This window comes from Balaenoptera borealis, assembly GCF_965194805.1.
Source record: "Balaenoptera borealis genome assembly, chromosome: 11".
NCBI classification, from domain to species: Eukaryota; Metazoa; Chordata; class Mammalia; order Artiodactyla; family Balaenopteridae; genus Balaenoptera; species Balaenoptera borealis.
The window spans coordinates 103,548,998-103,572,306 of record NC_138868.1 but is presented as its reverse complement, the minus strand read 5'-3'; the positions used below and the strand labels follow the sequence as shown (position 1 = coordinate 103,572,306).

General features: G+C 36.6%; 1 protein-coding gene across 6 annotated transcripts in view; it reads right to left on the bottom strand.

The window, feature by feature from the left end:
* The window catches only part of CCDC15 (coiled-coil domain containing 15), a 53,857-nt gene that overhangs the window by 9,297 nt on the left and 21,251 nt on the right, over positions 1-23,309 (bottom strand). For 2 of the 6 annotated variants that reach the window (XM_082341005.1, XM_082341009.1), the window contains exons 10-14: positions 22,960-23,102; positions 22,597-22,714; positions 21,995-22,117; positions 15,874-15,966; positions 14,225-14,328 (exon numbers count right to left, since the gene is read on the bottom strand). In XM_082341005.1, the coding sequence (XP_082197131.1) occupies positions 14,225-14,328; positions 15,874-15,966; positions 21,995-22,117; positions 22,597-22,714; positions 22,960-23,102 (581 nt within the window). Of the gene's footprint in view, positions 1-14,224; positions 14,329-15,873; positions 15,967-21,994; positions 22,118-22,596; positions 22,720-22,959; positions 23,103-23,309 lie in introns of all 6 variants that reach the window. The other 4 variants (XM_082341006.1, XM_082341007.1, XM_082341008.1 and 1 more) reach the window with 4 other exon arrangements.

The following is a 23,309-nucleotide window of genomic DNA, read 5'->3' as shown; positions in this document are numbered from 1 at the left end:
AATTCTCCCCAGATTATCTAGAGATTCAACACAATCCCACTCAAAATCCAAGAAGGTTCTTTGGTAGAAATTGACAAACATTTTAAAATTCATATGGAAATGCAAATGGCCTAAAATAGCCATGGCGACTCTGGGGAAAAATAAACTGGAGGGCTAACACTACCTGATTTCAAGCATTATTATAAAACTATACCAATCAGAACAGCATGGTAGTAGCATAAAGATAGACAAATAGATCAGGAAAACAGAAAAGAAAGTCCAGAAATAAACCCACACATATAAGGACAGCTCATTTTTTTTAACATCTTTACTGAGATATTATTTGCATACCATAAAGTTCACATGACCATAATGTAATTTGAGAACATTTTCATCATCCCCAAAAGAAACCTTGTACTCATTAACAGTCACCTTCCACCCACTCCCACTTAGCCCTAGGCAAACACTAATTTTTCTGTCTCTATAGATTGCCTGTTCTTGACATTTCATATAAATGGGATCATACAATATGCAGCCTTTCATGACTGGCTTCTTTCACTTGGCATAAGTCCATGTTGTAGCATGTACTGGTACTTCATTCCTTTTTGTTGCTGATATTCTACTGTATAGATATTATCTGTATCTATATATTTTATTTATCTATTCATCAGTTTATGGACATTTGGGATGCTTCCACTTCCTGGCTATTTTGAATAATGCTGCTATGAACATTTGTGTAAGTTTGTGTGTGGACGTACATTTTTAGTTCTCTTGGGTATACACCCAAGAATGGAATTGCTGAGTCATATGGTAACTCTATGTTTAACCTTTTGAGAAATTGCTAAACTGTTTTCCAAAGTGATTGTACCATTTTACATTCCCCACCAACAATGTATGGGACTTCTAAATTTTAGACATCCTCATCAGCACTTGTTATAATTTGTCTTTTTTATTAGAGCAATTCTTATGCATGTGAAGTGGTATCTCACTGTGGTTTTGATTTGCACTTCCCAATAACTAATGATGTTGCATATCTTTTCAAGTGCTTATTAGCCATTTATATATTTTCCTAGGAGAAATGTCTAGTTAAATCCTTTGTCTACCTTTTAATTGGGTTATCTTTTTATTATTGAGTTGTAAGAGTTCTTTTATATATTCTGACTACAAGTCTCTCATCAGATATATGATTTGCAAATAATTTCTCCCATTCTGTAGTTGTTTTTTCACTTTCTTGATGGTTTTTAACTTTGATGAAGTCCAACATCAACCTTCTCTTTTATTGTTTGCTGGACAACTGATTTTTGACAAATGCACAAAAGCAATGCAGTGGAGAAAGAATAACTTTTCAGCAAATGGATATCCACATACAAAAAAATAAACTTCAAACTATATGTGAAAATTAACTCAAACTGGATTGCGGACCTAAATGTAAAACCTACAATGATAATCTTTCTAGAAGAAAACAAAAAAGAAAATTTTTGTGACCTTGGGTTAGGCAATGATATCTTAAATATGATGCCAAAAGTACAACATATTTAGTCATTCAGGAAATGTAAACTAAAACCACAATGAGATGCCACTACATACCTATTCAAATGGCTAAAATGAAAAAGACTGACCATACCAAGTGTTGGTGATGATGTAAGGGAACTTGAACTCTTACAAGTTATATTACTCTTGCTGGTGGTAATATAAAGTGGTACAACTACTTCGGAAAGCCTTTTGACAGTTTCTTTAAAAAATGAAATATATACCTACCATGATGATCCAGTCCACTCTCAGGTATTCACCCAAGACAAAAGGTAACATATTTCCAAAGACCTGCACGTGAATGTTCACTGCAGCTTTATTTGTAATAGCCAAAAACTGGAAACAACTCAAATGTCCATCAAAGTATGAATGGATAAACAAATTGTGGTATATCCATACAATGGAATACTATCCAGTAACAAAAAGGAATAAACTCTTGGTATCATAACAACAAGGACAAAATAATTACTCTGAATAAAAGGAGCTGGGCCCAAGAGTACATGTTGTATGACTCCAGAAAATGCAAACTAATCTATAGTGACACAAAGCAAACCAGTGGTTGCCTGGGGAAAAAGCTGGGGAGGGCAGGAAAGAGGTGCTACCTAGGGCATGAGGAAACTTTTGAGGATGATAGATATGTTCACTATCTTGACTATGATAGTCGTTGTGTGTGTGTGTATGAGAGAAGACATCAAAGTTTACACTTTTATATGTGTAGTTTATTGAATATCAATTATGTTTATTCAAAAAAAACCACCTACTTGCAGAGAGGAAATGAGTTGCTCAGTGAGAAAATTGTCAGAAAACCTAATTTAAGAGCTTTTGTTAAGAAATATAATTACTTCAAGGCTAGAACTTATAAATATATTCTGATAATGTCAGTTGCTAAAAATTACTTTGAAACAAATGAGCTATTGTTTTCTGAACAGTAGTGTGAGGTCAATTCATACTCACACCTCTTCAATAAAGCATGAACTGCTGAAAATTCTGGGCTTCTATCCATTTGTAGCAGGTTATTTGCTCCAGGGGAATTATGGGCTTCCTTTTACTTAGATTAACACAGGTATATACTAAAACCCAGGAAGCTGTCTTATAAAGGCTGAAAGATCAGGCACTGGAAAAGCACAAGAAACTTGTATTGTATGTGCAACTAAGTCCATCCAGATTATGAGAGCTAATCTCTGGCCACCTCTAGCAGAGTGACAAGGCCACTTTGAACAAGGATTTTCTTATAACTGTTCTGCCACACTTGCTGTTCTTTCTTGAGCTACAACTGTAAGTCTAAGTTGAGTATTCCTCAAAGAGTATAGAACGTAAATATAGCTTTTATGGTATGATTCAAACTCAAGTGCAATATAAAGTTGTAAGAGGGCAGAGGTAAGAAATCTCACTATTGTCACTTGGGCAGAGAGATAATGTTTTTATAACTAGCAAGGATCAAGATTTAAAGGCATATAAGGTTGTGTACTAGGAATGTGAGAAAGGTAATGTGGAGAAGAGCCACAAGACACATACCTCTTCACAATTGACTTTTTTTTTTTTTTTTTTGGCTGTGCCGCAAACTATGAGAGCTCTTAGTTCCCCCGAACAGGGATCGAACCTGTGCCCCCTGCAGTGGAAGCTTGGAGTCCTAACCACTGGACCACCAGGGAATTCCCCAAAATTGACTTTAAAATACATGTCGCTGTGCTCTCTTAAAATATAATGCATGAAATAAGAGAATAAAAGGAAGAGATTAAAAGAGTACAAAAGTTTAAAGATAAGCCTAAGATCATAGGTGCCCTTGGCTAAAGATCGTCTTATATAAAGATCTTATTCCAAAGAGAGCCAGTAAAAAAAAGTAAATGTTTTTAGGACATTCATATTTGATTAGTTCAATAACTCCTTAGCTTGTGAAAAAGGCGAATGTGAAAAGATTTTTCTGTAGATAAGAAATTAAAGTGAGGTTTTCAATAGTGAAACAAATGGAGCCAAGTGAATTACAACAGAACAGCTTAGTTACTGGTATAATTCTCTATACCATTTATTCTCTATACCAGTAAACTAAGAGCTAAGGAAACACGTCAGCATTGTTTCTCAAATGTTGGTAACAGGACAATTACTAGAAATGATGGAATCAGCCCTTTCCCCCTTCTCCCCCATAGCTACTCCTCTCCTCACAGTCAAACATCTTAAGGGTTGTCTAGCTTTCTCTCTCTATTTCCTGATCTCCTCTCCCACGCCAATATGGCTTATTAAGACCCATCAATCACTCCACCAAAACAAGTCTAAGGTCAGTGGTGGCCTACAGGTTAATCCATCTAGCATTTACATTCTCAACAGGGGCAACATTGTACCTAAGGCAGCAAAAATTGATTCAAGGGAGCAAAATATCTTAGATATTAAAATAGTTTGGGGCTCTCCAAAAAGTCATAGTACATAAGCAGAAATACACTACCATCTAGGCATTCTCCATATCTTACACTATGCCTTCTTCCCAGGTGACTTTACACATACCATCTGCTTCAGTTACCACCCACTACCAGTAACTCATTAAGCTACAGTTCCAGCATAGACCATTCCTCTGAGATTCAAACCTACTTAACTACCTGCCAATTTGACATTCCACTTGAGTGTCTCAAAGGTATTTATCTGGGAAAAGAACCCGCAGCTTTGGTCAGATTCTCAGGTTAAGAACTACTGCCATACAGTAGTTTCAGAAAGGATCATAAAAATAAAAAATGGCAAAAACCAACTAAAAAAGTTGATATAAACAATTATTCTATAAACAAGTTTATTCTTCTCGGATGTCTTTAAAGCTTCTTGCATAAATATACCTTTTAGCTGACACACAATAGAAACTAAACTAGGTTGGAAATCAACATGTCAACATATCGGTTTTTCCCAGGGCACTGACGTGAATACAATTATACTGGTTCTCTGGTTATGCTAAAAGGTATTCTAAAACCAGTGTCAGACTTTCAGTAAAAGAGAGTAAGAATACAAAACACTGCAAATTGATTTGTAAACTTGCTACACTGGGTGTTTGCATAACTAAACAACAAGTAGATGTCAATATTTACATTTTGAAGAGAATCCTGAAAAGAAAGTAATATCACAGGCAAACTGCATTAAAAATATGTTCTTATAATTACAACAACAACTCAAAAACTCTTGTTAGCTATCTTCCATATAAAGTCACACCACTAATCCTTTACAAAGTTAAACCAAGATAGAGACCTAGAACTAAAATCGAGGGCTATCTTTTTGGCTCTATGGATTCATACTTCTTGACCAATCACAGAAATTTGCCAACACTAACACTATCAAATAAAAGGAATTCTGCATCCAAGAATAAGAAATAGATTTATTTCAGGAGTTGAAAGAGGTGCTCTGTTAGGTGGTGGTGATGGGATGAACTGGGAGATTGGGATTGACATATATACACTAAGAAGTATAAAATAGATAACTAATAAGAACCTGCTGTATAAAAAAATACAATAAAATAATATTCAAAAAAAAAAAGAGGTGCTCTGTTAGAAAAATAACTTCTCAAGGAGATGACAGAAATCTTCCTCTTTGGTACAACGTGATTAAGGTCTCATCTAGCACAGTCTAAATCTTTGCCTGCTGATCCTGTTTTTCTGTTCAACTTTTTTTCTCTGTCTCTGTTTCTTGATTCTGATAGTATTCTTCCTTAGTGATTTCTCAAATCATTACTAAAAATAACTTAATATTTCCTACTGGACACTCTACTTGGATTTCCTTTAAGAACTTCAAATCCAATATGCCCCCAAACTAAACTTATCCTCTCCACCTCCACCTCCTTCCTGGAAAATGTTTCATAGTACCCCATTTACCTGGTGGCCTAAGCCATAAACCTGGGACTTATCCTTGAATTCTCCTCTGACAATATTTTATTACTTCTACCTCTTTTGCTCTTAAAACTGCCTCCTCCTCGCTGCCTTCCTGGCCCTGGCTTATAACTTATTGAAGTTACAGACTTCAAAGTGCTTAGGTGATGGAGTCAAATAAATCTGGGATTGAATCCCAGTTCTGCCATTGCTAAGTGTGATCTTAATCTTAGGCAAATTACTTAAACTCTCTGGGGCTCATTTTCTCATCTGTAAAATAAAAAGAATAATAAAATTTACCTCATACGGTTATTGAAGTAGGCAAATGAGCTAATGCCTCTAAAACACCCAACAGTATGTCTGGCATATTGTAAACACTCAATGAATGGTGGCCGCCACTACCCTGCAGGACTGTATATCAATTAAATGATACAATAATCTATGTAAAGCATTTAACATGCAGTAAGGGCTTAATATTTAGTAACCTTTAAAAAATTAATTTCACCTTTCATCTTCTGTATAAGTATATTACTTCAGTAATACCCTAACATCTAGTCTTAGCCATTTTATCTATTCCTCACAATGCCTCTAAATGGCTGTTTTCAGGATAAAATCCAAATTCCTTCTCATGACATACAAAGTTCTTTATGATCTTTCCTCATTTTGAAGGTTTACTTCTTGCCATTCCTTTAGCTCCAATCACATCCAACTCAGAAGTGTCCTATTCTTTCATGAGTTACTGCTTTTACAATGCTATTCTTTTTGCCTAGAATTCCCATCTACTCTTTTCCCCAATCCAATTCCAATTTTGTCTCATACTACTTCTTCTAACCCTTCACAACTCAGCCCAGGAAGCCTTCCCTGTCCTCGAGAAAATGGACCCAGCACCAGCAGCAGCAGCCTTGGCGCATGTCCTGGCCCTGGGCAATTTATATCCCAGCGAGGCTTCCTGGGGGACTGACTTCTCTCTTTTTTTTGTGATTGAACAGCTCTGCCCCATGGGGGGCCTTTTTCACACTTGAGTTCGAAACACAGTCTCCGCGCTCTCAGACATTCTTGTAATTTTTTCCTTCTAATGACATAAGAAGGAAGATTTTATTTTACTGATATTTTACTTGATTTTTTACATTTATGTTGATGAAAGAAATTAGTCTGTAACATTGCTTTCTTGTAATACCCATGACAGGTTGGTATTAAGGTTATACCGTCTTCTATAATTATCTGGGAAGTATTCCCTGTTTTCCATTCTCTGGAATATCTTATATAAAACTTGGTATTATTTTTTCCCTTAAATATTTGGCAACTAACATTTATTGAGCATATACTACATGCCAGATTCTATACTAAGCTCATTTACTATGTTACCTCATTTAATCCTCACAGCAACTTTCTAAGGTATATATCATTATTATCCCTGTTTTATAGAGAAGAAACTGGGTCTTACAGAAGGTAACTTTCCCAAAGTCACAGAGCTGGTAGGCAGCAGAACTGGGACTTCAACACATGTATCCCCATGTTCTTAATCACTTGCTATACTGTCTTGTAATACTTAATATATGGTATTATGATTACCTATTCATTTATCTGCCTCCCCATTAGTCAGTGAAATCTATCTAGTAAGATCCTTGAAGGGTGGGATCATGTCTTCCATTTTTTGCACCTCTTAAATCTAGCATCATGTCTACCAATTAAAAGATGCTCAATAAGTAGCTGCTAAGTGAATGAATGAAAACATATCATTTGATTCTTAAAACAACTGGGTGAGGTAAAGTGGTTATTATCAATCCAGGTTCAGAAAGCAGGTATATGTTTACTTTAGAATGTTGCTAAAATGGCTTCTGTCTTTAAGTTAAAACATATAACCCCCATGCAAAGAAGGCATACATGATTTAGTTTCTTCAACAAGGAAAAAGCAAAAAATAAATTTTAATTACTTGCAAACTGTCAATGACAACAGATTTAATGTTCTGATACCATCTGTAAGACAGAGACCTTCATATTTTTTCTGGGGTCAAGAGTATAAATCCAACAAGAAAAAGATTATCTGGTGAGAAAATGGCAATAAAACAAAAGCCTTAAGCAGAAAAGCTTTCAAAGAAGGTCAGCAGTATAGCTAAAGAAGAATTCCCCACCGACTATGCCATGTGGTAGGGATGTCATAAGAAGATTTAAGGTAGACATAAAATACCCACAGCAGGGATGTCCTGGCTTCAGTTAAATGAACTGAAATTTCCATTCTGTCTTTTGCCTGATGAGTCTGTAAAAACGCTTATATATGGGCACCACAGAACTGAGATTTTTTTTTGATGTAGATCAGATCATAATTATGGCAAAATAACTAGGTTATAGTAAGACAAATCTGGCCTAGATATAAGAATGAACGTCCGAGAGCCAATGTCCTTATGTTCTGAAATTGTTATTTGGGAGATTATATCAATATAACTACAATCCTAAAGAATATTAAGAATAGAAAAGATCCTTGAAATATTTAAATAGAATTCTGCCTAAAGGATACCCTAGACAACCTCATGAGGATTCTTCCAAGCCTCTCTCTTCTAACCCCAATCCAAAATACACATACACACACACTTTTTTACTGCAGCAGTTTTTGTCAAGTTGCTTTTAGGACAAGAGTATTATAACATATCTCAAAGGGGAAAAAAAATGTGAGAATAAAAACATACCAAAGGAACTATTAAACACCTCACAGGAAAACTATTCTCACCAGTGGACTGCCACATAAAAATTTCAGAAGTCTTTGTACTCTCTATAGCAAAACAAACAAGATATTCAGCAAGGGGTCCCTTACAATGTAGATATTGCTTAGGCTCCCAAAGTCAAATATGCTAAAGATAAAAAATTGAAATGCAGAAAGAATAGAAAAAAATGATTTACTTCCACCAGTGAAAGACAATTCTTTTTTTTTTTTAATTTATGTATTTATTTATTTTTGGCTGCATTGGGTCTTCATTGCTGCGTGCAGGTTTTTCTCTAGTTGTGGCGAGCGGGGGCTACTCTTTGTTGTGGTGCACGGGCTTCTCATTGCGGTGGCTTCTCTTGTTGCGGAGCTCGGGCTCTAGGCACGTGGGCTTCAATAGTCATGGGACGCGGGCTCAGTAGTTGTGGCTTGCGGGCTCTAGAGCACAGGCTCAGTAGTTGTGGTGCATGGACTTAGTTGCTCAGTGGCATGTGGGATCTTCCTGGACCAGGGCTCGGACCCATGTCCCCTGCATTGGCAGGTGGATTCTCAACCACTGCACCACCAGGGAAGCCCAAAAGACAATTCTTAAACATCTTGGAGTGTTTACTTTAGTCATTTTGTTCATCATCATTGTTTTTGCAAAAAGCTTTGTTTCCATTGAGTCCATAGCTTGGGAGCAGTTCAGGGGTGGTTAAGAAGCTGCCCTGGGGAAGGAGGCACAGGCTCAGGCAGAAGCCCCAAGGACAGGGGCCTGCAGCAGTGCCCCTCATAGGCCACTGGGTCTTCTTATTTTACTTGGAATATTTACATTTATGCTCATGAGAGAAATTAGTCTGTAAGTGTTGATTTCTGGTAATGTCCTTGTCAGGCTGGTACTAAGATTACGCTGGCCTCTACAATTATTTGGGAAGTATTCTCTGTTTTCCATTCTCTAGAATAGTTTATGTAAACCCTGGCGTTATTTTTTTCCCTTAAATATTTGGGATCCCCTAATGAAGACATCTGAGCCTGGACCTGAACTTGAATTTTTCTTTTAGGTAAGATTTTTTTTTTCAGTAAGTGATTTAATTCCTTTATGTGATATGGGTTTACTCAGATTTCTATTCCTTCTTGCATCCATTTTCAGTTTTTTATTTTTACAGGAGTTTGTCTATTTCATCAAAGTGATCAAATTTCTTAGTGTAAAGTTGTTCATAATGTCCTCTTATGAACATTTAATGTTTCTAGGCTCTGTAGTAATGGCTCCCTTTTCATTCCTAATACTGGTAAATGATGTCTTCTCTCATTTCGTTTCACTGATTAGTAAAAGAGATATGTCCCCAGCAAAACTAAATTTTCGGCTTTGCTGATTTTCTCCATTGTACATTTGTTTTCTATTTCATTGATTTCTATTCTTTCTGATTTCTTTCTTCCGGTTGGATTTGCTATTGTTTCCTAGCTTCTTAGGATAGCAAATTATAATGTCGATTTTTCAGCCTTTTCACTTTTTCTGATAATTTCAGTTGAGGCTGCAATGTTCCCTCTAAGCACTGCTTTAGCTGCATCTGAGAAGTTTTGATATGTTTTATTTTCATTCTTATTCCCTTCAAAGCACTTCCTAATTTCCACTATAATTTTACCTTTGAAAATGTACTTCTTACTAATTTATAGCTTAATATTGCTATAGAGAACATACTCTAGAAGATAACCCAGGATGTGATCAACTTTGGTAAACGCCATGAACACTTGAAAATATATTGTCTCCGTTCGGTGTTTTTATGAATGTTTTCATTTTTCTTAAGGAAATATCTAGCAGTAAAGCAGCTGGGTCATAGCGTAGGTGTACATTTAACTATATAAAAATACTAAACAGTTTTCTAAAGTAGCTGTGCTCTTCTCCTCTTTCACTTTAAATACATGAGTTACAGTTAATCTACACCCTTGCCACTATTTGGTACTGTTAAGTTGGGTTTTGTTTGTTTGTTTGTCTGTTTAAGCTATTCTAGTGAGTATGAAGTGGTATCTCATTGTGCATGGAGTGCATATTTTAAGATCCTATTTTTTAAATTTCAGACTTTCTATTTTATTCTATTTTAAAGATTCCAGTTCTCTGGTGAAATTCTCCATATTTTCATCTATTTTCTCCATCTTTTCCTCTATTTACTTAAAAATATTAATCATGTGTTTTAAAGTCCTTGCCTGATAACACCAGTATCTGTGGCATCTGTGAGCCTGCTTCTGTTAACTTGTGGTTATCTGGTCCTATCTCTTGACATGCCTAGAAAATTTTAACTGAATAATATTGTTTTAAAATTTTTTATAGGCTCCAAATTATGTTATCTATGACCAGAAAGAGTTTACCCTTTTCTCTGCTAGGCAGAGAGTGCAGCATTCATCACTTTTATCCAATCAAGACACTTGAGCAGAAGCAAGAAGAACAACAATTCTGCAGCCTGTGGAAAGAAAACCACATTCACAGAAAGATAGACAAAATGAAAAGGCAGAGGGCTATGTAACAGATGAAGGAACAAGATAAAACCCCAGAAAAACAATTAAATGAAGTGGAGATAGGCAACCTTCCAGAAAAAGAACTCAGAATAATGATAGTGAAGATGATCCAGGACCTCGGAAAAAGAATGGAGGCAAACAAAGATGGAGAAGATGCAAGAAATGTTTAACAAAGAACTAGAAGAATTAAAGAACAAACACCTAGAAGAATTAAAGTGCACACGGAACATTCTCCAGGATAGACCACATCTTGGGTCACAAATCAAGCCTCAGTAAATTTAAGAAAATTGAAATCATATCAAGCATCTTTTCTGACCATGAAGCTATGAGATTAGAAATCAATTACAGGGAAAAAAACGTAAAAAACACAAACACATAGAGGCTAAACAATACATTACTAAATAACCAAGAGATCACTGAAGAAATCAAAGAGGAAATCAAAAAAACCTAGAGACAAATGACAATGAAAACACGATGACCCAAAACCTATGGGATGCAGCAAAAGCAGTTCTAAGAGGGAAGTTTATAGCAATACAATCCTACCTCAAGAAACAAGAAAAATCTCAAATAAACAATCTAACCTTACACCTAAAGGAACTAGAGAAAGACGAAAAAACAAAACCCAAAGTTAGCAGAAGAAAAGAAATCATCAAGATCAGAGCAGAAATAAATGAAATAGAAACAAAGAAAACAATAGCAAAGATCAATAAAACTAAAAGCTGGTTCTTTGAGAAGATAAACAAAATTGATAAGCCTTTAGCCAGACTCCTCAAGAAAAAGAGGGAGAGGACTCAAATCAATAAAATTAGACATGAAAAAGGAGAAGTTACAATGGACACCGCAGAAATACAAAGCATCCTAAGAGACTACTACAAGCAACTGTATGCCAACAAAATGGACAACCTGGAAGAAATGGACAAATTCTTAGAAAGGTATAAATTTCCAAGACTGAACCAGGAAGAAATAGAAAATATGGACAGACCAGTCACAAGTAATGAAATGGAAACCGTGATATAAAATCTTCCAACAAACAGAAGTCCAGGACCAGATGGCTTCACAGGTGAATTCTATCAAACATTTAGAGAAGAGCTAACACCCATCTTTCTCAAACTCTTCCAAAAAATTGCAGAGGAAGGAACACTCCCAAACTCATTCTACAAGGCCACCATCACCCTGATACCAAAACCAGACAAAGATACTACAAAAAAAAAAAAATTACAGACCAATATCACTGATGAATGTAGATGCAAAAAGACCTGAACAGACACTTCACCAAAGATGATATACAGATGGCTAGTAAGCATATGAAAAGATGCTCCTCATCATATGTCATCAGGGAAATGCAATTTAAAACAACGAGACACCACACACTCCTATTACAATGGCCAAAATCCAAAACGCCGACAGCATCAAATGCTGACAAGGATGTGGAGCAACAGGAACTCTCATTTATTGCTGATGGATTGCAAAGTGGTACAGTCATTTTGGAAGAAAGTTTGATAGTTTCTTAGAAAAATGAACATCCTCTTACCATACAATCCAGCAAATGGAGTCCTCAATATTTACCCAAAGGAGTTGAAAATTTATGCCCACACAAAACCTGTACATGGATGCTTATAGTAGCTTTATTTGTAACTGCCAAATCTTGGAAGAAACCAAGATATCCTTCAGTAGGTGCATGGATAAATAAACTGTAGTACATCCAGATTTTAGAATATTATTCAGCACTAAAAAGAAATGAATTATCAAACCATGAAAAGGAATTTGAGGAATCTTAAATGCATAATACTAAGAGGAAAAAGTCAATCTGAACAGGCTACATACTGTATGATTCCAGCTATATGATATTCTGAAAATATTGGGTTGGCCAAAAGTGCCTTTGGTTTTTAAGTAAAAATAAAAGACACATTTTTTCATTTTCACCAAGAAGTTTATTGAACAACATATTCACTCACCCTTTTGTTCCACTACCTTCTGCCATTTTTCAGGCAACTTCATAATTCCATCTTCCCAAAACTTTTTATCTTTTTGAGCAAAGAACTGTTCCAGGTGCCTTTTACAGCTTCCAGGGAATTAAAATTTTTTCCATTAAGAGAATTTTATAAAGACCAAAATAAACGGAAATCCAAAGGTGCAGTGTCTGGTGAATGTGGCAGGTGAATCAGAAGTTCCCAGCCAAGCTGTAATAGTTTTTGCCTGGTCATCAAAGAAACATGCAGTCTTGCATTATCCTGATGGAAGATTATGCGTTTTCTGTTGACTAATTCTGGATGCTTTTCATTGAGTGCTGCTTTCAGTTGGTCTAACTGGGAGCAGTACTTGTTGGAATTAATCGTCTGGTTTTCCAGAAGAAGCTCATAATAGAGGACTCCTTTCCAATCCCACCACATATACAACATCACCTTCTTTGGATGAAGACTGGCCTTTGGTGTGGTTGGTGGTGGTTCATTTCACTTGCCCCACAATCTCTTCCTTCCGTTCCACATTAGTGTACAGTATCCACTTTCATCACCCCTCACAATTTGTTTTCAAAATGGAACGTTTTCATTACGTTTAAGTAGAGAATCGCATGCGGAAATACGGTCCAGAAGGTTTTCTTCGCTTAACTTATGTGGAACCCAAACATCAAAGCGATTAACATAACCAAGCTGGTGCAAATGATTTTCAGCACTTGATTTGGATATTTTGAGTATGTCGGCTATCTCCCGTGTGGTATAATGTTGATTATTCTCAATTAATGTCTCGATTTGATCGCTATCAACTTCAACTGGTCTACCTGACCGTGGAGCATCATCCAGTGAGAAATCTACAGCACAAAACTTTGCAGACCACTTTTGACATGTTCAATCAGTCACAGCACCTTCTCTATATACTGCACAAATCTTTTTTTGCATTTCGGTTGCGTATTTACCTTTCTTGAAATAATAAAGCATAATATGCCAAAAATGTTGGGTTTTTTCTTCCATCTTCAATATTAAAATGGCTACACAAAAATTCACCGATTTTCATAAGTCTTTTTTTAAATGCACGCTGATATGACAGCTGTCACATACAATCTAACAAACTTGTTTTGAATGAAGTTAAAGACAACTAAGTGCTACTAGAGCCATCTTACAGAAAAACCAAACGAACCTTTTGGCCAACCCAATAGCAAAACAATGGAGTCAGTAACAAGATCAGTGGTTGCCATAGGCTGGGGGAAGGGAGAGATGAATACACAGAGCACAGAGCATTTTTAGGGCAATAAAACTATTCTGTATAATACTACATTTGTAGATACATGTCATTATACATTTTTCAAAACCTATAATAATGTACAACACTGAGAGTGAAGCCTAATGTAAAATATAGATTATGATATGTCAATGTAGGTTTATGAGTTGTAACAAATGTATCACTGTGGTACAAGATATTGACAGTGGAGGAATCAGTCCATGTGTAGGGGCAGGGAGTAAATGGGAACTTTTTGTACTTTCTGCTTAATTTTGCTATGAACCTAAAACTATTCCCAAAAAAAAGTCTATTAAAAAAACATAGCTCTTAACCATCTTTTAATACTACAACCCAGATCAAAAATAGTTGTTTGCACTATGGATAAGAAGGTAAAACCACTGCTTGATTATTTCTAAAACCTAGCTTCCAAAATCATCTTAACTGGTAATTTAAGGCTCACAATGAGGATCAAAGAACTTACTTTTCAATTTTCTTCCTTTGTTCTTTTTGCCTTTGTTGTTCTTTCACTTGTTCTCTTTCAATATCCATGAAGAGTCGTCTATATCTCAGGTACTGCTTTTGACGCTAAAGAAAAGAAGTTAAAATTGTTAAGATTCCGCTCTCATAGGACTTTCCAAGAAAGGAAAATATCCTTGTGCCATAGACAAGAAAACTATATGATACAAAAGTCACAGGGAATTAAGTCCTTAATTTCCTTCTATTTATGGTGACTCAGGATAATATCACATATAGCAAGAGATTTATATTTTCAAGCACATAGCTATTAGATGTAACAGACAAATCAGAAAAAGAAGTACTAATTTAGTTTGCCCTTAGCATGGTCAGTTGTCAATAGCACTTGAGGAAATGATTATATTTAATATGATAAGATACATACTATATTTACTCTGTGTTCCCAAGTAGTAAGTACCACAGAAGCAGAGCCAAAGAAAGAATGTAAGAGGTATTTTATAACAGAACAACGTCACTTTAACTTTTCAAAATTAAAACCACACTACAAAAGCACACTCTAAGCCTAGCCTAATATGGTGGGGAGGAGGGAAGATTGAGGAATATCAGAGCATCATACTTTTAAAGGGAACAAGTATAATAAAAGCAAATGCTGGGGCTTCCCTGGTGGCACAGTGGTTAAGAATCTGCCTGCCAATGCAGGGTACATGGGTTCGAGCCCTGGTCCGGGAAGATCCCACATGCCACGGAGCAACTAAGCCCATGTGCCACAACTACTGAGCCCACATGCCACAACTGCTGAAGCCCACGTGCCACAACTACTGAAGCCCACGTGCCTAGAGCCCATGCTCCACAACAAGAGAAGCCACCGCAAGGAGAAGCCCGTGCACCGCAAGGAAGAGTAGCCCCTGCTCGCCACAGCTAGAGAAAGCCCGCGCGCAGGAACAAAGACACAACGCAGCCAAAAATAAATAAATAAATAATAATAAAAAAAAAAAGCAAATGCTACTACCCTGTGTGTGATCTGTTCATACTTCCAAATTTATATATTCTCTTTTTAAGGGCACAAGCTACTCAAAGAGCACTAGTATACACACAGACATGTTTTTGTCCTTAGAGTAGCTTGTGTCTTTTTGGTAAAAGTTATTAAAACTATAATAACAGTTCTCAATATTGAGGATACATCACAATCATCTGTGGTGTTTTTTTAAAACAAAGATGCCCCAAACCTACCTAAGATACTGATTCAGTATATCTGCTTTGGGTCCTGGCATTTGTATTTGGAAAAAAGCTCCATGTCTGATTCTGGTGCATGGCCAGTGTTAAAAACTGTTCATTTAAACTAACTTTAGATTGAAAAGGAAAAAAAGGAAGTCACAAATTAAAACTCTTCCTAAAATTAGCTATTATGGCAAATATACACTAACTGAAGAAACTCACTAGGATCACCTCTCTGATTTCACATCAAGGTACCCTAAATCCTAGAAGCTTAGAAGAGAAGTTCAACATATTAAAATGAGTCAAGTAACTTTTGTGCCTTTATCTATGGAATTTGTAGTACTAGCTCTTAATGTGTTAGGACACAACAAATTGTTTCCAATCTCACATATACTATTAAAGTAGAAACACTGATGTCCAAAAGCCATTATCACTACATACCTCTTTCTTGTCTTCCTCTTGACTTACTCCTGACTGAAGTGCCAGTGGAGTTTGGAATTCAGTGTTCAGTCCTGATTGATATTCACCACCAACCTGTTAGAAAGTCCAGTCACACAAAGAGACAAAATTGCCAAAAGTTAGCCCTATGTATGCTTTTGATAATTTCATCTATTGATTCCTTTCTCCTGCAATCTTGACCTCAACTGGATAAAAAAATTTAAAAAAACAAATATAAAAGAATAAAATTTTAAGAAAGAATAAAAGAAAGAAATTAATCAAACAAAAACAATAAAGAAAAGAAAATATCCAGGTCAAAAACATGGATGGGGACTTCCCTGGTGGTGCAGTGGTTAAGAATCCGCCTGCCAATGCAGGGGACACGGGTTTGAGACCTGGTCCGGGAAGATCCCACATGCCATGGAGCAACTAAGCCCGTGTGCCACAACTACTGAGCCTGTGCTCTAGAGCCCGCAAGCCACAACTACTGAGCCCACACACCACAACTACTGAAGCCCACGCCTAGAGCCCATGCTCCTCAACAAGAGAAGCCTCCGCAATGAGAAGCCTGCACACCGCAACGAAGAGTAGCTCCCGCTTGCCACAACTAGAGAAAGCCAGCACACAGCAACGAAGACCCAATGCAGCCAAAAAAAAAAAAAAAGAGGATGAACTAATGACAGATCAAAATGTTCAGAATGAAAGTACTTCTAAACTGATCACTTGAAATCACTCTATCATGAGTGTGTGCTTGGGACTGAATCCAGGATATAAAACTAGATCCCTTAACATCTCAAATCTATAATCATTTTCAATTTATACATATTCTTGCAAGGTGTGAGTTTAGAGAATAAAAGCTTGAAAATATTATAGCCATCAACTGACATGGCAGGGAAGAAACTGGGGCTTATTTCCCCCCTAATTATTAGAAAAGTCTGTTGACGTAACTTAGTACACTTACTTGGACATAATATGGTTCAAATTATGATCTCTAACTTTTAGAAATAAAAGTTTAAAATTACTTTTATCTTTTTAGCTTAAAAGTTATTTATCTTTCAGCAAAGTTGCAAGATACAAGATCAGTATGCAAAAATCTATTGTATTTTTATGTACTTGCCATGAACAATCTGAAAATGAAATTAAGGGGAAAATCCATATAAAATACCATCAAAAAATACTTAGGAATAAATTTAATAAAGGAAGTGTAAATTGTATACACTGAAACCAACAAAACATTGTTGAAAGAAATAGAAGATCTAAATGAATCAGAAGGCTTAATATTGTTAAGATGGCAAATTGATCAACAGATTTAATGCAATCTACATCAAAATTTCAGCTGACTTCTTTGTAGAAGTTGACAAGGTTATCCTTAAATTCATACGAAAATGCAAGGGACCTGGAATAGCTGAGATGACCTTGAAACAGAAGAACAAAGTTGGAGAACTCACTCTCCCCAATTTCAAAACTTACTGCAAAGCTACACTGATCAACACAGTGTGGTACTAGCATAAGGACAGACTTATAGATCAATGGAATAGAACTGATAGTTCAGAAATAAACTCTTAAATTTACAATCAACTAATTTTTGACAAGAGTGACAAGCGAATTCAATGGGTAAAAAGAGTCTTTTCAACAAATGATGTTGGGTCAACTGGATATCCAAGTGCAAAAAAGAATGAAGTTGGACCTCTACTGAACACCATATAAGAAAATTAATGCAAAGGGGATTGAAGACCTTGCAGAATGCAAGAGATATAAAATTCTTAGAGAAACACACAGGAGTAAATCTTCATGACCTTGGATCAGGCAATGGTTTCTTAGAAATGACACCAAAAGCACAAGCCACGAAAAAGTAAGTAACCTGGACTTCTTCAAAATTAAAAATTTCTGTGCTGCAAAGGAAAGGAAACCACCAAGAAAGTGAAAAGACAACCCACAGGATAGGAGAAAACATCTGCAAATCACAAAACGAATAAGGGTCTTGTATGTAGAATATGTTAAGAACTCACATAACTCAATAATTAGAAGACAAATAATCCAATTACAAATTGCGCAGAGGATTTAATAATTTTCCAAAGAAGATATACGCATGGCCAATAAGCACGTGAAGAGATGCTCATCATTAATCATCAAGTAAATGTAAACCAAAACCACAATGAGATACGACTTCACACCCATTAAGAGAACTATAATTAAAAAGGCAGACAATGACAAATGTTGGTGAGGATGCAGAGAAATTGGAACCCTCATAATACTGCCAGTGAGAATGAAAAATAGTGCAGCCACTTTGGAAACCAGTTTGGCAGTTCCTCAAAGGTTAAGCATATGATTACCATAAGTCTCAGCAATTCCCCTCCTAGGTATATACCCAAGGGAAATGGAAACACATATCACAGAAAAACTTATAAACAAATGTTCATAGCAGCATTATTCATGACAGTCAAGAAGTGGAAACAATCCAAATGTCCATCAACTGATGAATGGATAAATAAAACGTGCTATATGAATATAATAGAATATTATCCAATGAATAGGAATGAAGTACTACTACATGCTACAAGGTCAATGAACTTTGAAAACATTACGCTAAGTGAAAGAAGTCAGTGACAAAAGGCCATTCCACGATCTCATTTATATAAAATGTCCAGAACAGGCAAATCTATAGAGACAGAAAGTAGATTAGTGGTTGCTTAGGGCTGGGGATGGGGGTGAGGGGAAAAAGGGAGCGAGTGGCTGCTAATGGGTATATGACTTTTGGGGAGTGATGAAAATATTCTAAAATCGATTGTGGCAAAGTTTGCACAACCCTTTGAATATAGTAAAAACACTGAATTGTACACTTTAAATGGGTTACTTGTATGGTATATAAAGTAGTCAATCCTCATTATTTGAATACTCCTATATTATTTGTGAATTTGCCTATTCGCTAAAATGTATTTATCACAAAGTTAATACTCGCATTGCTTTTGTGGTCACTTGCAGACATGCACAGAGCTGTGAAAAATCTGAATCGTCAGTTGTGCACATTGCCAGCTGAGGTCGAACACGGTGATGCTCTACCTTTGTTTGGGCCTTCATGCTGTAAACAAGTATCCCTTTCAAGGTACATTTGGTGCAAAGGTTTTTGTATTTTTGTGCTTTTTTTGTTGATTTTGCTGTTTAAAACATCCCTCAAGCACAGTGCTGAAGCACTACCTAGTGTTCTTAAGCATAAGAAGGCTGTGATGTGCCTTATGGAGAAAATATTTACATGTATTAGATAAGCTTCGTTCAGGCACGAGCTATAGTGACACTGGCCCTGAGTACAATGTTAATGAATCAACAACACACATTAAAAAGGTGTCTTTAAACAGAAATTCACACAAAACAGTTGAGCAATGAATGGTTCAGTATTCACTAAAATTCAGTGTTTACGGCAACTTTATAGAACATAACTACTATGAATAAAGAGAACTGATTGTATATTTCAATAAGGCTGTTATTTTTAAAGTTATTTATTTGTTATAGAGGAAATCTGAAAACAATACATAGCAAAAGGCTAATGGTGGTTATCTCTGGAATTTTGGGGGTTTTTTCTTTTTGTTTATTTGTATTTACTTTCGCTATAATAAAAATGAAATTTTCTGCTTTCAAAAAAGTAAGAAAAACCGGACTTCCAGCACTGGCCAAGGAGTAAGCCCACTCTGAGCCTCTCTCTCTCACTGATTGTAACTAAAAATTCCAGGAAATGTGGCCCCTGGTATCTGGAGAGTATATGGGGTGGGTATCCTCAAGAGGAGTGAGTTCAGAACTCCACTCAATACTCTGTAATGACCTATATGCGAACAGAATCTATAAAAAGAGTGGATATGTGTATACGTATAACTGATTCACTTTGCTGTACAGCAGAAACTAACACAACATTATAAATCAACTATACTCCAATAAAAATTAATTTAAAAAAAAAAGATGCATGAGTTAGAAAAGTGGATTCCTTAATTCTGTGTATGAACTGGCACACATCCCAGAATCACCCCTGAGCTGTGCATGCATGGTATGGACTTAAAGAAGTATAATGAAGGCTTTGAGAACTGAACTAACATTGGAGCCACTGTTCACAGAAGATGAGGAAGAACGTATAATCTGAATTTAACCAGGTTGACTGCTTGCCAAAACAAACAAAAAAAAATATGCAACATTATTCAGATGATTTTAATAGAAACCTGTCTCACAATATAATATTCAAAATTGGACCCAGAAGAAAAGACGGCAAGATAATCCAGAATATGGATCCAAAGAAAGACAATTCTTCCTCTGAGATTAGTAGGAACAGGTAAGAATGGCAAAAAAGTAAATGGTCAAGGGAGTGATTGCATGATGGCTTCTATTTTTTTTTTTTAACGAAAGTCTGAGAGTATGGGGGTGCAGCAGGAACTTTAAGGAGTATTTAAGGGTTAGAATTATCAGTGTGGGCCATAGGTGAGGGAGCAGACAAGTGGCAAGTAAGGAAAAAGCTAGGCAGCACTGGGGACCCAGCTGTGACTATAAACCGTAAGGATGAATGTGTATAAATCTACACTATTAAAGAGCTTTTTTCCAATAAGGCTGGATTATTTGGGAGCCTAAAATGTGAAAGGACTGATCCAGGGTTGAGGATTTTCAGGGCTGGTATGGCAGAAGGACAAGAAGAAGAGGTTCTGACTACCAAAGCTGCACCCTCAACTAAACAGTCAGCATTCGGTACCCTCTTCTGTGCTCAGCTAATGCCCTATGCATCCTCCACCACTAAGTACGTTGCTTCAAAATTATCACTTATTTGTCAGTCTCTCTTCTTTAGACTGTCTGAAATTTGAGTGCTATGTCTTGTTCATAGTTATATCTTTGATATTTAGAACCTAAACAATGGCTAACATCAAACAGGTGCTCAGTAAGTGTTTGATTGACTAATTCTTTCTAAACAAATTTAGCAAGAAACTAGCAGGTACCAGGCACCATGTTAAAGGCTGTCCACACTCCAGTAAACAAAACAAGTGTGGTGCCTCTCCTCATAAAGCTTATAGACTAGTGGAAGCCATGTAAATAAGTAAATAATTACGAACTGTCTTGTTTATGGAGAAGGAAACAAACAGAATGCAGGGACAGAGGAAAAACAGAAGAGGGGAGGCCTAATCTTGATAAGGTGGTCAGAGCAGTCTTTTCTAAAAAGGTGACATTTAAGCTGAAACGTGAAGGATGAGAAGGGACCAACTTTGTGAAGAAAAAAGAGAAGACTATCCAAGCAGAGGGGGAAAAAAAGCAAAACAGCTGAAGTAGAAAAGGGCCTGGCATAGTTCAGGATATATAAATGGCGATGCAGAAGAAAACATGACAGCCTTCCCTTAGACCAATCTTAGAGACCCAAACCAAAAATAACAGAGGATCTGCAGTTTAGTCCTAAAAACCTCAGCCCAAATCCATAATTCTGCCTTTATGCCTCCTTTTCTTTCTGCTCTCTTAAAACAGCCAAGAGGAAATTTCTCTTTATCTCTTTCATATATTCTAACAACGCTGGTTGCCTGAAGGCTCTGTCTTTAAAATAACGTGAAACCACAAGTCAGAAATTATCCAGACAATGGTAAAATTCTAGTGGGAATAAACTAGACTTCAGTTAAGTCATAGAAAAATCTTAGTAGGCCAGCGTACTGTGACATTTTCTTGAAAAACTATAGATCTTAAATCAATACACCAAAACTTAGGCAATATAACCCTAACAAGCTCCAGCCCAAATTCTGAATAGTTTATTTCTTGGTGATCCTACCTTATGCTCTACCAGGTTACTAATGGAGATCTAGTCCTGTCTGTTGGTGAAAGATCCTCCTGACCCCTCCCCCTCAGAAACCACTTATTTCTTTCCCTCTCACACCATAGAAGACAACGGCCACCAGAAATACACCTTTAATAAAAGAACATACATGTAAAAAATACAATTTTCCAATAGGCAACAAGCGCTCCTGACAATACCCTAGGCTTCGGCGGGTAATCTTAGATTTTACACACTATGAAATAAACTCAGGATCTGCTTTTTGCTCAGCCTTACTGCTCCCAGCTCAGTAGGACCCATAACCCTATCTAAACTCCAGGGCTCATACTCTACAGTCTGCTTTACCTGTCTGCTGCTGGAAGCCTCTCTCTGGTGCTTGGGTGGAAGATGTTGATGGCCGGCCGGAAGCAAACCTGCTCGCTGTCTTTCAGCTGTTCCAACAGACGGTTGCTGTATGGAGCGTAAGCTCTAAAAGATACAAATGCATTCACCAAATTGTGTGAGCAGTGACGTAATGGTAGTAAAAATACTTTAGGCTGCAGCGATACCCCTGCTGTAATCTAAATAGGTCAGAATAGTCTAATACATTACGGCATAAAAGTAGACATTACACTTCCTTCCACTACTATGGATCTTAACTGTATCTGCAAAGCAATAAGTTTCTCTATCCATAAAACAAGGATAAGAATAGTATCCATCTCCCAGGGTAATTGTGAGAGTTAAATGAGACAATGGATACAAAGTTTTAGAACCATTTTGGCTATGGTAAATGCTTAATGAATTTAAGCTGTTAGTCTTAATAATATTAATAACATTATTGATAATATTAATAAGAGATAACACTATCATCATCATCATTGTTGTTGGTAGCATAGCTCTGGCAAGTCTATATCAGACTCTAACTAACTGACTTTCTGCTGCTTACACTTTACTATACTCTGCTCTACCTGCTCTCTGGTGGAGCCTGGATCCTGGATTTCATGTAAAACATATTCATGATGCTCCAGAAATAACTCCATTCTCCATCTCTCATCTGTCATATTATGTGAGGCCTGCCCATAGTTCCTGTGCTAAAAGAAAACAAACATTGAACATCAATTGTCCAAGCGGTAGCATCATGCCAGGGCAATAGTAAAAGCTTCAGTGAAGAGGCCAGAAGTAGTTTCAACAGGGCAGAATGGTCACGGAACAGGAGGACATTATATCTTTGCCCATTGTTATTGACCTTAACACTAAACCCCTGAAGCAGTTACTACTTTGCCCTGTCAATCTTGAACCAAAACCTAAGGAATTTACTCTCTGTTACTTACTTCTCACTATATTCTGCTTTACTTATTCTCTGGGAGAGGCTAGGTCTTGAATACCAGGTGAAACATACCGATGGCACTCCAGAAGCAACTCCTCTTTCAATCTCCCATTTCTCAAAAGATGAGGGCTGCTTGATACACTTGTTCTAAAGGAATAACAAAACACAGAACTAATTGTCTAAGCAAAAATTATAGGTTAGTGACAATACTGTACACTTCAGTGACAACCCCGAAATAATGATACTAGGGGAGGGTAATATAACAATTAGAGGTGTGCGTGTGTGTGTTTAATATAAAATTTCCAAACATACATAAAAGTGGGAAAAAAATTAGTATAATAGATCCCAGATACC